Source organism: Erythrolamprus reginae, chromosome 1, assembly GCF_031021105.1.
Source record: "Erythrolamprus reginae isolate rEryReg1 chromosome 1, rEryReg1.hap1, whole genome shotgun sequence".
Taxonomy (NCBI): Eukaryota; Metazoa; Chordata; class Lepidosauria; order Squamata; family Dipsadidae; genus Erythrolamprus; species Erythrolamprus reginae.
The window spans coordinates 365,188,496-365,204,472 of NC_091950.1; the positions used below are offsets into that span (position 1 = coordinate 365,188,496).

The 15,977-nt window shown below is 41.1% G+C and overlaps 1 protein-coding gene across 4 annotated transcripts in view; it reads right to left on the minus strand.

Moving 5' to 3' along the window:
- The window catches only part of RPS6KC1 (ribosomal protein S6 kinase C1), a 127,646-nt gene that overhangs the window by 33,211 nt on the left and 78,458 nt on the right, over positions 1 to 15,977 (minus strand). For 3 of the 4 annotated variants that reach the window (XM_070734431.1, XM_070734430.1, XM_070734433.1), the window contains 4 exons: positions 13,844 to 13,891; positions 10,572 to 10,704; positions 853 to 2,403; positions 492 to 581 (listed from right to left, as the gene is read on the minus strand). In XM_070734431.1, coding sequence (XP_070590532.1) covers positions 492 to 581; positions 853 to 2,403; positions 10,572 to 10,704; positions 13,844 to 13,891 — 1,822 coding nt within the window. The remainder of the gene's footprint in view (positions 1 to 491; positions 582 to 852; positions 2,404 to 10,571; positions 10,705 to 13,843; positions 13,892 to 15,977) is intronic. The other variant, XM_070734432.1, reaches the window with a different exon arrangement.

Below are 15,977 nucleotides of genomic sequence, written 5' to 3' on the forward strand. Positions count from 1 at the left end.
AATAACAGAGTTGGGAAGGGATCTTAGAGATCCTCTAGTCCAATCCCCTGCTCAAGCAGGAAACCCTACACAATTTCTGATAGTTATCCAATGTTTTCTTTAAAATCATCAGTGTTGGAGCACCCACAATTTCTGGAGGGAACTTATTTCACTGATTAATAGTTCTAACTGTCAGGAAATTTCTCCTTAGTTCTAGGTTGGTTCTTTCTTTATTAGTTTCCATCCATTGCTTTAGGTGCTTTGCAAAGTAGATTGACCGCCCCTTCATGTCACTCCTAGTCCTTTTTTTGCATTAAACTAGACATACCCAATTCCTGTAACTGTTTTTCATATGTTTAGAATATCATATTGCAAAATAAAAGTGTTAGCAGCTACTGAACAGTTTGTATTCCCAAGAACAGAGAAAGAGTGAAATGGGATGAAAGTTCTGTGAGAAAATGAAAGCTGCTAATCTGTTTTCCAAGTGAAACATTTAAGGTGATTGCTCTAACCTGGGGCACAGTACATTCTCTCTATGGCATCGTTGTCACAGGAATCTTCAACCTCACTCCACCTGCTAAAATACGTTAGCTGAATGTGTCCTAAAAACAAAACGACAGGAGAAATCAAAACATTTTTCCCTTCCATTTTATGCAGAAGTGAACTGTAATTACTCCTTTTGTAGCTAAAAACAGTATCATTAAGAATAATGGCATCATTAAGTACTAGAAGCTATTACTGGGGGTGAATTTGCTGCACTGATAATGAAGCTCTAGACAGGAAATGAAGATACTAATTACAAGATAAAACGCCTTCTCAGTTAATTGGGAGCAACAGCGAATAAAAAGAAATGCATTTGCAAAAGTTCCTGACCTCGATCATTCAATAAGATGTTGTTTGGGTTCAAATCACGGCACACAATTCCTTCTCCATGCAAGGCATCAAGGGCTACCACCATTTCAGCTGCCCATCTTTGAACACAGCCCTCAGGGAGGTAAAATCTGGAGGTTAGTGCTAATCTCTCATCCAAGTCCTGAAAAAAATGGTGTATTTCATTCTCTCCTCTGCTTCTTGCATCCAACTCTTTGCCTCCTGCGTGGTGTGACAAAGAGGGGGCTGTTCCCTCTTTACAGTTTGCTTCAGTTTGATCGGAAAACAGCAACACAGCTTCACTGTCCATATCTAAGCTGTCTTCTGGAACAACTACTGGTGCGCTGGCCACCATGACACTGTCTTTTATGCTGAAAATATCTAATGATGAAGATGATGATGGTGCTTCTCCGAGTCCTTGAAAGGCCATCCTGTCCCCAAAACCAACTGAGTCACTAGCAGCTGTATGGAATGTCCTAGCTGTTTTATGATTGTCTTTGCATAGCCCTTGTGATTTTTCTTCCTTCGGATGCTCTACATCTTGCTCAAGCACTCTAATTTGTTCTGCGCTGTTATTCAATTGCAAAACGTCGGGGGTTTCCAAAAATTTGCTTTCCAAAATGTCTCCATTCTGTTCTACCAGTTTTGTTGGTCTATCCACTGGGGCTTCTTTCATTTGCTCCATAATGCCTGGCAAGTTGACCAAAAGGTCAGGTCTTCCTTCATCAATACTACCAACCCCATCAAAGGCTACATCCTTAAATGATATCACAGGGACAGAGTCATTAGAACCCCTGCTGATTGTATCCTGAGATGCAAAGCCTAATTTGTTTTCAATGACTTCAAGGCTCTGGTCCTGATCCAATGTAGGGAAAAATGGCTTGAATGATTCTGATTTTAAGTTATGGAGTTTATCTCCGAAATCAAGACCCAGAAGTTCACTGGAGCTATCTTTACTATCAATTCTGAAAAATTCCATGGGGCAGTTCTTGGATTTATTTAATGATTCTGATATCATAGTAGCGTTGGCAGTCTCTGGATCCACATCGTCAGCAAATTCTTTTATTTCCTGACATGTGAATGCAGATTCCAATTTTCCAGTGGAAACTTCACCTTGAGCTGGGAGGCCTCTTTCCTCTTTGATAATGAGAACATTATCATCTGGTTTCATGACAGGTTCCTCGTTTAATGAACCAGGATCAATTTTTTCTTGACTATATTCATTGCACAATGTTAAATAACTTGTGGTACATTCCTCTTCTGAACTAGAACCAGAGTCAATCCACTTAGGAGAACTTTCCTGGTCTTCTTCTTGGTTACTGCTACCACCATCTTGAGAATTTGGAGTGAGACTGGTCTGCAGTGGTAAAACCTTTAATACATTGTCCCCATTACTTCTTCTGGAGCCAAGGCTACTGCTGAGATCCTGAGGACTAGGACTTGCCTGATGCAAATGTATTTTGGTACAGCTGGATTTTCTGGAGTTAGGGGCTTCAAAGCTTTCTTCGGGACTCCTATTCAAGAATTTACTAATGTAAGACCAAAGTTTGCCTCCTGCAAGAAAAAAAAACAAACCAATGTTAATTGTATTTCATTAATGCCTAACTATGGCAGATGGTGAAATTATATGTAAATATTAACATTAGTAGAAGATACTATCCACTCTTACCCTCTAAAAGAATACATATAGGTACTAGCATTACAATAGCATTGGTGGGATATTTCTGCATTTTTAGACCATCCATCATCTGCAACAGCAGAGTGATATTTAAACATTCTAAATAGCTTGCAATGAAACTATCAGGGGGCAAAAAGTCAGGAAATAACACAAAGTATACATTTCATATCTACCAAGTTGGAAAGTGTTCATGATGCCCAAATTGAGTTCTGAAAATCAAAGTTGAAAGATTATGGCATAATCTAGTCATGGTGGTTCCAGGGGTCATCATTTTGCCATACCAAAAAGACTTGAACAGCACTTAGAAAATCTGCCCATTGACAAAATGTCCATCCAATATATATTATGCTGATCAGTTACAACCTCCTAAATTCTTAGGAAGAACTCTGCACATATAAAGGCCAACATCTGCTAAAGAATAGGCAGCTCTTATTTCACATTCTTATTTATATAGTATTAGTACAGTAATAGAAAATAAAGAAGGTAAAATGATCTGAGATTCTGGAATTTTAAAAAACCAAAGCATTTCCAGCTACACCCCAAACTTAACAACTGTTGATACGACAAAAGGATCTGGATAGCAGACATGGCAGTACCTGGAGGCAACACAGTAAAAAAAAGGGGGGGGGGATGAAGAAAAACACAAAATATAAACCTTGCAAGTAGACATGGAATGACCATGGCAAAAAAAAAGTAAAGTGCCAATGGTAATAGATGCCATGTATGCAATCTCAAAACAACTGGAATATCACTTGAACATCATCAGCATTGACAAAATCAGTCAATTGCAAACAGCAGCTTTACTTGGAACAGCTTACATTCTGCAGGAATACCTTTAACACCTTCAGACAACATCTGCCTATCCTAAGATTCTTGGAAATGACTGGATAGGTGGATAAAATGCCAAATCCAGTCTGAACATCTGACTGACTGTGCAATGAACCATAATAAATTTGTGGGGATCTTGCTGTTTTTCTCTTTCTAGCTCTCCCCCAATTATAAAAAGAAAAGTACAGTGGTACCTCAAGATACGAACCCCTCGTCTTACGAACAACTCGTGATACGAACCCGGGGTTCAGAAAAATTTTGCCTCTTCTTACGAACTTTTTTTGAGTTACGAACCAGCGTTCGGAGACAGCTGGGAAGCCGCGCGGCTGTTTTAAAAGGTGACAGCCGGGCGGCGGGGCTTCCCAGCAGCCTCCCGAACGCCGGTTCGTAACTCGAAAAAAGTTCGTAAGAAGAGACAAAATTTTTCTGAACCCCGGGTTCGGTTCGGGAGGTTTCTGGGAAGCCCCCCAGCCCGGCTGTGACCTTTTAAAACAGCCGCGCGGCTTCCCAGCTCTCTCCAAACACCGAACGCGGAAGTTCGGCTTTGGCGTTCGAATTCGGGAGACAGCTGGGAAGCCGTGCGGCTGTTTTAAAAGGTCACAGCCGTGCTGGGGGGCTTCCCACCACCACCCCGAACCCCGAACCCCAAACCCGGAAGTTCGGCAAAAGTTTGGGGTTCGGGGGGCTGGGAAGCCCCCCAGCGCGGCTGTGACCTTTTAAAACAGCCGCGCGGCTTCCCAGCTGTCTCCCGAAGCTGAACGCCAAAGCCGAACTTCCATGTTCGGCGTTTGGAGACAGCTGGGAAGCCGCGCAGCTGTTTTAAAAGGTCACAGCCGTGCTGGGGGGCTTCCCAGCACCCCCCCCCAACCCCGAACCCGGAAGTTCGGCAAAAGTTCGGGGTTCGGGGGGGTGCTGGGAAGCCCCCCAGCACGGCTGTGACCTTTTAAAACAGCCGCGCGGCTTCCCAGCTATCTCCCAAAGCCGAACGCCAAAGCCGAACTTCCGCGTTCAGCGTTCGGAGACAGCTGGGAAGCCGCGCGGCTGTTTTAAAAGATCACAGCCGGGCGGTAGCGGTTTTTTTGCGGGTTTTTGTTTGGTTGCACGGATTAATTGACTTTACATTGTTTCCTATGGGAAACAATGTTTCGTCTTACAAACCTTTCGTGTTACGAACCTCCCCCTGGAACCAATTAGGTTCATATCTTGAGATTCCACTGTAATCCTCCAATGAAAAGTAATCCTCCAGTTTCAATCCCCTCATCTCTGTATCACATTCAGATGATTATTATTATTATTATTATTATTATTATTATTAATAATAATAATAATAATAATTAGATTTGTTTGCCGCCCCTCTCCGAAGACTGGGGCGGCTCCATGGAAGGAAGGACATCCATAGTCAACGAAGATCACTAAATGTAGTTTATCAATCACGTTTCTACAAACACCTGTCAATATCCTGAGGCCATAGGTCAGCTGACTATTAGCTAAATTTAAATCTACCATATATTTTAAGTAAACTATGAGCTTGAGGTGCAACTCAAAATGAGAGTCAATGGGAGCCATATTTATTGATAATAAATTACTGAAATCAAAAAAGTGAGATTTATTTAGAAATGGCTAAAAGTGTAAAATTAGACATGAGCTTAATTTCATCTAAACTTCTCTCAGCTCACAGATGCAGACACACATATTTATCAAATATATTCTAAGCAGCTAAACCGTAAGAAGAGCTGACTGGTTAAGACTTAAGGTCCATAAAATCTAGCACTGTGCTTTTACATACAGAATGAGCCTAAAATGGTGGTGGTTGCATTTAAAACCCAGCTCTTCTGGAATTCTTATGGTACAATAATAAAAGAGCCTTAAAATCACCATAATTGTCATGTAGCTCAGTGTTATCTATTACAGCTGGCTTGGCTCGCTAGCTTTTCAAAACAGATTTTTCTTATTATCTAATAGTTTTTACTGGAAATGTTAAAGCTTTTCATTGGAAATGTTAGGGCTTAAAGCTGGGCCATCAGAATGTAAAATGTGTTTACAACTGAGCTATGAGACTTACACCAATAGATAACAAAGTTCTACCTGCAGTTACATCTGTTTTTATCCATCTGTTATTTATTCTGGCCTTTTCTTTCCATACTCCCCTTTTTTTAAATAGCAATATTTTTTTATTGTCCCACCCAACCTAAAATTAGGTTTTAAGTTCCTGGAGTAACTATATTTGTGCTTGATAAATTATTACCATTGTAAATGTACTTCTACTGGGAATCACTTTGGTATGGTTAAAGTAACAGGGTAGAAACCACAATGTCATGAATTCTAATCCCACCTTAGACATGAAGTCATCTGGGTGATCTTGGGCCAATCACTCACCCATTCTTAGCTCTAGAAAGGAGGCAATAGCAAACCACTTTTTAAAATGCTGCCACGAAAACTGCAAGGACTAGACCAGGCAGCTGCCAGGAGTCAACACTAACTAGAAAGCACAAATATGTATGTGTATGTATATAAAGAAACAGACCATCTTCTATTTCTATTTCTAAGCTCCAAGTTTGAGATTCTTTCTGAACCCTGCCATTGTTTTATCAGCATATCTCCAAAGTTTGAGAAGGTACTCATATAACTATTTGTAAAGATTAAAGTTGTAACTCAGGTCTGTCAAACTGGTGGCCGACAGGCCCAACCTGTCACACACAGGCAACGTACATACCAGCTCCGCAAAGGCAAAAAACATTGCAATATATTATAATTGGCCTGTGATGCGATCGAGTTTGACACCCGTGTTTAACTAAAAGGAATATTTACTGGTATATAGTACATAGCTTGATGTAGACCAGGGGTCCTCCATTCCCAGTCTGCAGCCTATTGCTGGTCCACAGTTTGCTGGGAACCAGGCCATACAAGCGATAGGCAAGTGCATAAGATCACAAAGTTGCTTTTTGTATAAGCAAGCACACACGCAAAACAATTCCCACTCCCCCGCACTACCGCCACCACCAGTCCAGAGCTGGAAAGGTTGGGGACCGCTGATGTAAACCACGAATAATCATTTGTTGTTATAATCAAAAATTCAAGTATTCTTTCATGGATCTATGCACAGAATAGCAATAAAATGCAAATATGCAAAGAAATGTTTTTTTTAATCCTTATACATATTGAGAGGGGGAATCAACAATGCTATTTTTCCCCAAATGTCCAATTTAGGTCACAGAGGGGCAATATTTCCATCTGGGTATATCATTAGGTCTTTATAAATGACACACTAATAATCTTTTTCATCTTATACTGTTGCAGCTAAGACTGAGTAAATGCATTAGCCAATGTATTTGATTATTGGCCATCCATTACCATGTAAAATTACCCATATTTAGAGAGGGGGAAATCAATTGATTCAAAGAAGTTTCCATAAGTCTTACCTTTCAAATATTTGTATTCTTTTACAATAACATTTCTAACAAGAATCAGTTTGAGGCATGTTTCTTTCCACATGGTTCTTAGCTTCCTTTATTTAATTTCAATTTCTATTTACAAATGAAAAACTGAGGCTGACACATCTTGGCATCCTCCAAACCCTAGCTCTTAATCTAGTATTGTATGGTGACATACATGAGGTCCCAGGTATGCAAAGCATTGGATACTCCAACCCATGAGTAAAATGGGCAGGTGGTTGGCAACTACTGTAATTATTAGGGTTGAGCATCAGTCAAACTGCCAATGTGATGGGCAGGACCAAAGGATAGGAGTGAGACATTCTGGAAAACAGCAGCAGTTATCAGAGGATTTCCAGCTGATGGCCCTTTGCATCCACAGAGATGGGGCAGGATCTGGCTCTTTACGAAAAGTTTGCCAACACCTGATCTAAATACAGTAGTACCTCTAGATACGAGTTTAATTCGTTCCAGAATGGAGCTCGTATGTCGATCAGCTCGTATCTGGAACAAATGGCTTTAGACTTTGTTTTTCCCTGTGGACATAACTAGAAGCAAGGATTCTTCCGCCACCTAGTGGAAGCTCGGCTCGTATCCCGAATTTGAGCTCGGGTCTGGAACAGAAATTTCGCTCCCATGGTGGCTCGTATCTTGGAATACTCGCATGTGGAGCAGCTCGTATCTAGAGGTACTACTGTATTAGATAGTAGACTATATCAGCTGTTGTGTCATTTTCAACTTTCTAAGCATCCCAACTCTTTCATCCAAATTATTGATAAAAACATGGAATGGCCCAGGACCCAAGCCAGTGCCATATGTGCAACATCAAACATAAAAATAAGTTTTACTGGCACACAGAGCATGTGATAGAACGCTTGGCACACCAAAACAAAAGTTGGCCAAATTCGGATGGAGGTAAACCATGGCTTCCACAATTCTGGGGTTGGGAAAGTAGTCCAACTTTTTTGGGCACTGTAGATTATAAGAATAGGGGAATGACAAAGCACTTTTTAATGACTGCAAGGAAATTTGAGGTTAGCATTATTGGTGGCAGCTTTTTGACAGAACAGCTGTGGGAAGCCTATATGGAGGTTTAACATACTTACCGTACTGTTGATGTTTAAATGACCTTGCTGCCAAGTTTTAGTGGCATAGTCTGGCATGGCTTCTGGGAACCACAGAAAAGAAGTTGGGCTACTTTTCCTGATTGAGAACTTGACTCAGAATTTAAATACTAAAGAATTATAGCACTGACAAAATTAGAATAGGGAATAGTTCTGTTTCCTGCTCTTAGAGCAACATATGATCATTAAGGCTCAGGGAGGAGGGCTTCTAAACATTGCCTGGTGTAGAATTAGTGTTCATTAACAGGAAGCATCATCATTTTGAAGTTTCTTGTGTGCTTTCCAGTTGAATATGAATTCCAACATATTTATGCTAAAAAAGATTTGACACTTCCCAGCAGCCACTCAAGTTTAAGTTTGATCTCCATCAAAATCTTCCCTCAATGTCCCTCAAGACTCTCTTTGAAGCATCTGTTTTTACCATTTCTGGCACTGATGCCACTAAGTAGTAGTGAAGCTTCAACATGTCTTGCCAAGTGCTTTGTGACAAAACTAACAGATGCTTTATGAATGTTCTCACCTTTAACAAACCATTTACTACATTGTAATGCGGAGGAGGCTTGCATTGAATTCAGCGCTAATGCTTGGAAAAAGGAGGAAAACTTTTCATTACCTATCCTTATTTTCAATTGAGGTGTTAACCTTTTAGATCCTATAAATACCACTTCATTTAATATTTAGACTGAATAGATACTTTCTGCAATTGCGGAAAGACCAAGGGATGGATGAAAGCAGAAGGAATTAATCTACAGTTGTTTGACATGTAATTGGAGCTTCTCCATCTCCCACCCATATACATTTTTTCCAGATGGTAATTCTGTAAATAAGTGTAGAGGTAAAGCTCACCATTTTTAAAGTGGCACTTTAAAAAATTAAATATTGGCTTTAGTTGCAGTGGCATAAGTAACATCACTTTACTGGCATGCTAGTGCCAAGGAACAGGCATGTTCCAATGCCCATCTTAATTGGGCCACTATGAATTTTAAACAAATGCATTTTTTTAAATAAAAAGCAGCAGGAAGCAACAGACTCTTCAAAAACAATTAAAAATCTGCCACCAATTCACCACTGTGTTTACATTAGGTGGATACTAGGTAAGTCAACTGTGTCATGTAGACATAGTACCCAAAATTAGAAATAGCACTGGAGATTACTCCAAAAGCTATTACTAGCCAAAACTAGGTTTAATTCCATTCATGAAGATTTTTTTAAAACATGTGACTGTACACATGGAGTATTTTGCCTATAGGTAAATCATGTTTATATGACCCAGGCCAGGGAATTTGTTTCAATATTCCCAATGAGCCAAAATAAGCAAATTACAGTGGTACTTCGTGATATGAACCCCTCGTTATACGAACCCGGGGGTCGGAAATTTTTTGCCTCTTCTTACGAACTTTTTCCGGTTTACGAACCCACCGCAGATCGCAAAATGGCGCTCCCCTGGGCACCGCCACCCGGCTGTCACCTTTTAAAGCAGCCGGGGGGCTTCTCGGCATTCTCCCAAACCCAAACCCGAAGTTTTCGGGTTCAGGAGGCTGCTGAGAAGTGCCGCCGCCCGACTGTCACCTTCTGAAACAGCTGGGGGGTTTCTCGGTGTTCTCCCAAATGCCAAACCCGAAAGTTCGGGTTCGGGTTCCAGAGGCCGCTGAGAAGCGCCTGGCTGTTTCAGAAGGTTACAGCCAGGCGGCGGCACCCAGTGGAGCGCCATTTTTGCAATCAGCGGCGGCGTTTTCGGCCGATCTGGAGGCTGGAAAGGAGGTGAGGAATCCCAATAGGGAATTCCATAGGCGGAGCTTTGACGTCACGAAGATGTCCTTCCTGGAGGCCACGTACGTATTTTCGCCTTACGAACCAATTCCGGAACCAATAAGTTTGCAAGATGAGGTATTACTGTATTCTTACAAAATAACTTGTTATGTTAAAAAAAAAAGGAAACCTAGCAGCATCCACAGGGAGGCATCAAAAAGAAATTGGTGACAATGAATATGTTTCTGTCTTCAATTTATATTGTTTACATCAGTGCAAGGAAGGCACTTTTGGAACGTTTCTCGCCTTTTCTTTAGAAATAAATTATGGTTAACTAAAACCTGATTTGGTTAGTCTGAAATTCCACAATTGAAGTTTCACCTCTTTGAACAAGCTTACCATGTAGATGTGTTATCCATAGGTCTCATTGAAGAAAACAGTACCTTAGTGCAGTGTTTCCCAACCTTGGCAACTTGAAGATATTTGGACTTCAACTCCCAGAATTCCCCAGCCAGCATTCGCCCACCCCCCCAAAAAATTAGAGGGAACACTGGTGTACGGGATAAATATTTACCTGGCTGTTTTACTCAAAAAGCACCTTAAGGAAGCGTTTGGCCTGTGTAACCTAAAGCTTTAAATCCAAAGGGGAAGGCAGCTGCTTTGCTGAACAGGGGAGCTACAAGAACAGGATGCAAACTGTAAAAAGCAATAACGCAGCATAACACAAAACACGTATGACTCAACAACCTTTTGACACAGTGTTCAAGACAATCCCCAAAGTTTTGACTCAGAGGATAAACTTCTAAACACCTGGATGGTGTCACCTGAAGAAGCGGAGTCTTTCTTTCTGCCCCTCCCATCTCCCCTGCCTCCCCTCCCCTTCCCACAGCTCCTCCGAATCCACAGACCCACCTTCTGCGTGATGCAGCACAAGGAAGACTGATTCCTCCGAGACGATGTACTTGTGCAAAGCCACCATGTTGGGCACACTGCGGGGGATGATGGTCTTTCTCTTCCTGCTGCATTCGCTACTTTTTCTTAGACCCTGACAGAGAACAGAAAGGTCAGTTGTACCCTCAGTTGCCTTTGGAGCATGCTGTGCTCTGTGCTTATCAACCAAACTAATCTATCCAAGTTACTCCAGGCTTCAGAGAAACCACTCATCTGCTGTTCTATGCCCCTCGGTCCCCCGAGGCCCTGCTGATGGCATCTGGCGCACATCCAGGGAACAGAAGATGGTACAAAGCTGCCATTAAAATCAATTACATGGGTCAATGTTTTCATTAGAATCTCTCGCAAACCAAGTCATCAGAATGACACTCAGTTATTTCTCTGTGACCTTTCCCCCCCAGATATCTCTTGGTGAGGAGGGGCAGGGAGGGCAGGGGCCGTGTTTGCAAACTGCTAAATCCATTCCCATTCCAAAGTCTTGCCCCACCTTCAATTTGATGGACTCTGAGTATGCATACATTTCCATTGGGTCGAAGGGAAGATAGGCTGGGTAATGTGTTGTTTCCTGAAGGTGTTATAGATTTTTAAAGATGGCCCATGTTTTGTTTTTTTAATAAAAAAACTTCTGAAAAAAAGCACTGCGGATAAATAAAGTGGGGCTGAATTACTGAAGATCACAATTAGTTTTCACATGACCTCCAGCTATTGCTGGGTGGGGGGAAAACAACAGCCCTGATTCTCTTCATCTCTTGGCAATGTCAAGAGGAGTAAGGTAATAAAACAATGCAATAAAACAAAACAAAAAATGCATTACTACTATGCAAATGTTCCAGCTAACCCTCCGCTTTGTTTAGTGACCTAACCAGACTCATTCAGCTTTATTAGATGATATTACGAAATGGAGAAAGAAAATGCAGGATTGTCATTCTCTCATCTCATACGTTGTTTGTGGCTGGCCTTGTCATCTTCATGCCGCTTCCGAATTTGCAAATTAAACAAAGGCTTCTTCAAGTGGAAAAATATTAGATGAATAGGAATAGAAAACTCTTAAAGCAGTGGAGACCCCAACGTATTGGCAAAAGCATCAGGAAGGGGGAAAGCTTTCTGATTTACAGGGTGCGTTCCAAAAGTAATGCAATTGAATTTCCTGTGCCGCTCCTATTGGTCGGAGTGGGACCGAAGCTCTTGGAGTAGGTGGGGTGGACGCTAAGCTTTGCCGCGAAACCGGTCTGAGTGCTCTCCAAGCTGTAGAAGTGGCAGGACGTCAGTTATTATAAACCTCTGCGGGCCGACCATGTCACAAAAAAAATGGAATCGACGATCGAGAAATGTTATATGATTAAGTTTTGTGCTAAATTGAAAAAATATCTTGAGGAGACTAACAAAATGATTTGTGAGGCTTACGGGGACTCTGCTCTATCCTACTCACAGGTTTCGAGGTGGTTAAAGGCATTTAAGGAGGGTCGGGAAGGGGTTCATGATGAACAACGCTCTGGGCGGCCGTCAACCAGCAAAACCGAAAACAATGTGGCTTGTGTTTGACAATTGTTATCAAGATGGTTGCCAATGAACTGAACTTGTCTACTGTTGTGTTTTGCATTGTTACTGAAGATTTAGCGATGAGGAAAGTGTGCGCCAAGCTCGTGCCCAAGGTGTGTCAGATGACCAAAAGACCAACCAAGCGGAAATTTCAAGTCAACTTTTGCAACATATAGAAATTGAACCTGATTATTTGGACAACGTCATCACTTGTGATGAAACCTGGGTTTTTGAATATGACCCAGAAACAAAACGCCAAAGCTCTGAATGGCACACCGCCCAATCCCCCAAGCCCAGAAAGGCAAGAATGAGCAAATCAAAAGAGAAAAAAATGCTCATTGTCTTTTTCAACAGTAAAGGAGTGGTCCATAAGGAGTTTGTTCCTCAAGGACGGACAGTTAATGCTGCCTACTACGTGGATGTGCTGGAAAGACTCCGAAAAAGGGTCATCGGGAGGAGAAAAGATATCTCCGTTACCTGGCAACTCCATCATGACAACGCACTTTGCCACAACGTGCTACGAGTCCGTGAGTTCCTGGCCAAACACCAGGTGCCAATGCTGCCCCCACCCCCCTATAGTCCTGACATCGCCCCAGCAGACTTCTTTTTGTTCCCTCGGATTAAGGCAGCCCTGAAAGGAACCTGCTTTTCGTCTGTAGAAGACATCCAATTAGCCATGACAAAGACCTTACTTCCCCGACGCCTTCCAGGGAGCGTACCGGTCATGGCAGGGTCGCTGGAAAAAAACGTGTAGAGGCCCAAGGACAGTACTTTGAAGAATTTTAAGTGTTTGTGCAAATCTGTTCAATAAATTACTTTTTAAAAAAAAAAAATGCATTACTTTTGGAACACACCCTGTGTATAGATGGAGAGTTATCTCCTAGCTCTGGCAGTGCCACAACGAGCCGGGGTGGCGCAGCAGGTAGAGTGCTGTACTGCAGGCCACTGAAGCTGACTTGTAGATCTGAAGGTCAGCGGTTCAAATCTCATCACCAGCTCAAGGTTGACTCAGCCTTCCATCCTTACGAGGTGGGTAAAATGAGGACCCGGATTGTGGGGGCAATAGCCTAGCTCTGTTAAAAAAAGTGCTATTGCTAACATGTTGTAAGCCGCCCTGAGTCTAAGGAGAAAGGCGGCATAAAAATTGAATAAATAAATAAATAAATAAACTTGTAGCAATCTCAGCCAACGTGGCCAACAGTGAGGAATACTAAGAAAGCAAAATAAGGTGGGCTGGGGAAACAAAGGAAAACAACCACTATGTATGAAAGCCCATTAACGAGTACAGTAATGGCCCCTGAATTATCCTCTCCCATTCATTGTAAACATGAATAATGGCAAACTAAGCACTACAAGTGCTGGGAGTAAGTGAAGAATTATTTTAATGTCAATATTTACTACTTGCACTATTGAACTGACCTAGATATTTCAGTGAAGAAAATGTAAACTATGCCATGGGACACTGACTGTAACAACTGCCTTTCCTTTGATGGTCAAAGCAGAAATAAGTGTTGCCAATAGCAGAAACCATTTATTAGTTCTGTAGCCTGCCACTGAAGATTAATAAATAACACAAACTCCATAAACCTGACTGATGACATTCTGCATTCTGGATTTTGTGGGCTGAACCGTAAGCAGTGGGAAACTAGTTCGCCATTGGCAAAGTGAATGATTTAGGAAAAATAATGACTTACCTTCAATATATATGTCTGTTGTGTCCTAGTATCCATTACAAGCAAAACCTAAATGGAAGAAGTAATTGAAATGAATCTAATCTGTCAGAATTTTAAATTATCAGTATTAATATTTCCTAATGATTAGAAATATAAGTCTCTAAAATGAACTTGACAGGAGGAATATAGATAACAATTAATTTTCTTTTTATAAGATATGATAGCTGCAATACTTAATCGATGAATGGATTAGACTGATTATTTAAAAGTAAACCACTAATACTGTCAATTAAAACTCTATCTCAAATTAGTAGGCACATATTTTAAGCAGTTCATTATTTTTAATGAAATACTTATAGGTATTAAAAATGGCAGGCAGAAAAGGCATGGCTACATTATTTTAAAACAATAGGATAACATGAAAATGAGAGAGTTTTTTTATCTTCAAAAATTATTTTCACCTGCAAACCTATGCAGTTCCAAGAACAGCTCATTGACAAATGTCATAAGCTTAGTCAATTTAGAACAAATGCATGAAAGCCCTCAAAGTTTGCTATCTATTCCTATTCTTGGGACCCCGCTTACATACGCACCAGAATTAAAGTATGTACCATTCTATAAGGCACAGCAAGCAGTCCTAAAGTTTCTTATACTGATCCACCTCATGTAGAACTTTTAAATGAAACAAGATGCAGTGAGAACTGTCAACTTACTTGTCTCTAGAACAGCTTGGATTAATGCATAGTCAAGAGCTAACCATGCTTGCTAGTCAAAATCCTGTCCCAGTGCCTGGAGTCTAATAGAGTCTGGCTGAGGTGGAATAGGCTTAGATTCATTTTTAGAAAGACAATGAGCAAGTGGCAGCCTCCGAGGTTCTTTGCATGATCTGGTACATTTATGCTCTTTTATCGGTTAATAGTCAATACTTTAGATACCTCTAATTTGAGCTATTACCTGCAATATGCTCTACATGGGGCTTCCCTTTAAAACCAATTGGGAGCTTTAATTCATGAGTGTCCAAGCCTTTAGCTTGCCCGGGCTGAATTGAGTGAAGAGGAATTATTTTGGGCTGTATAAAAAACATATACTCTATAATATACAGTAGCTTATGCACTGTATATAAATCACACAATAGTGTTAAAATTTTACAATCTTGTGTGGCCGCTTTACTTTACAAGGGCCATGGGTTGCCCATGTCTAGTTTAAACAGTCCTAATGCAATAGGCAATGTTGTACATACTCCTGATCAGTTGGAGGATAATGAAGATATTGAGGACTCGGATTCAGATAGTGTTTATGAAGTAGTGGGGGGCCCGGGGTTACAGGTAGTAGAACAGGTGGGAGGCCAGCCACAGGATGGGCCTATGAGTTCAGGATCTAGTAAGGGAGAATCAGACGCTTGCTGGGTTAACCCTAAATTCAGAAGGATTCAGAAACGTAGAGAGCAAAGGTCTGGAAGAAGATATTAAGGAGAGGAATGGGTTAAATATTGTAGTGAGGTATTTGGCACGTCAGGGGGCTAGTGGAGAAGAAGGGTGGAGTTTCAACGTTGCTGAAAAGAAATAATGGATGTGTTTTCGCCACGCTAAGGTAAGCTAAAGTATTTTGTATTGTATTTAGTCAGTGCTGCTATTTCTTAAAGCTATGTAGTTAGGAAAATAAATCTTGTCTAAGTGAAGCAGGAAAAGGAATGTGAGAAATGTGGCTAAGAGAGAGATAACGGACCGAGTGATGTCTGGAATGTGTTGAAGTACAGGAGAGCAGAGAAATAAACGGAGTTGCTTTACTCATGAAATGATGCATTTAATGAGAGTTATTTGTAATTACTAAACTTCTACCAGAAACCAGAACAGGCAAGTACTTACATAAGTACAGTGTTCCCTCAATTTTCGCGAGGGATGCGTTCCGAGACCGCCCACGAAAGTCGAATTTCCGCGAAGTAGAGATGCGGAAGTAAATGCACTATTTTTGGCTATGAACAGTAACACAAGCCTTCCCTTAACACTTTAAACTCCTAAACTGCAATTTCTCATTCCCTTAGCAACCATTTAGATTATTACTCACCATGTTTATTTATTAAAAACAGCAAAGTATTTTTTAATTAATATTTTTGAAAAACCGTGGTATAGCCGTTTCGCAAAGTTCGAACCCGCGA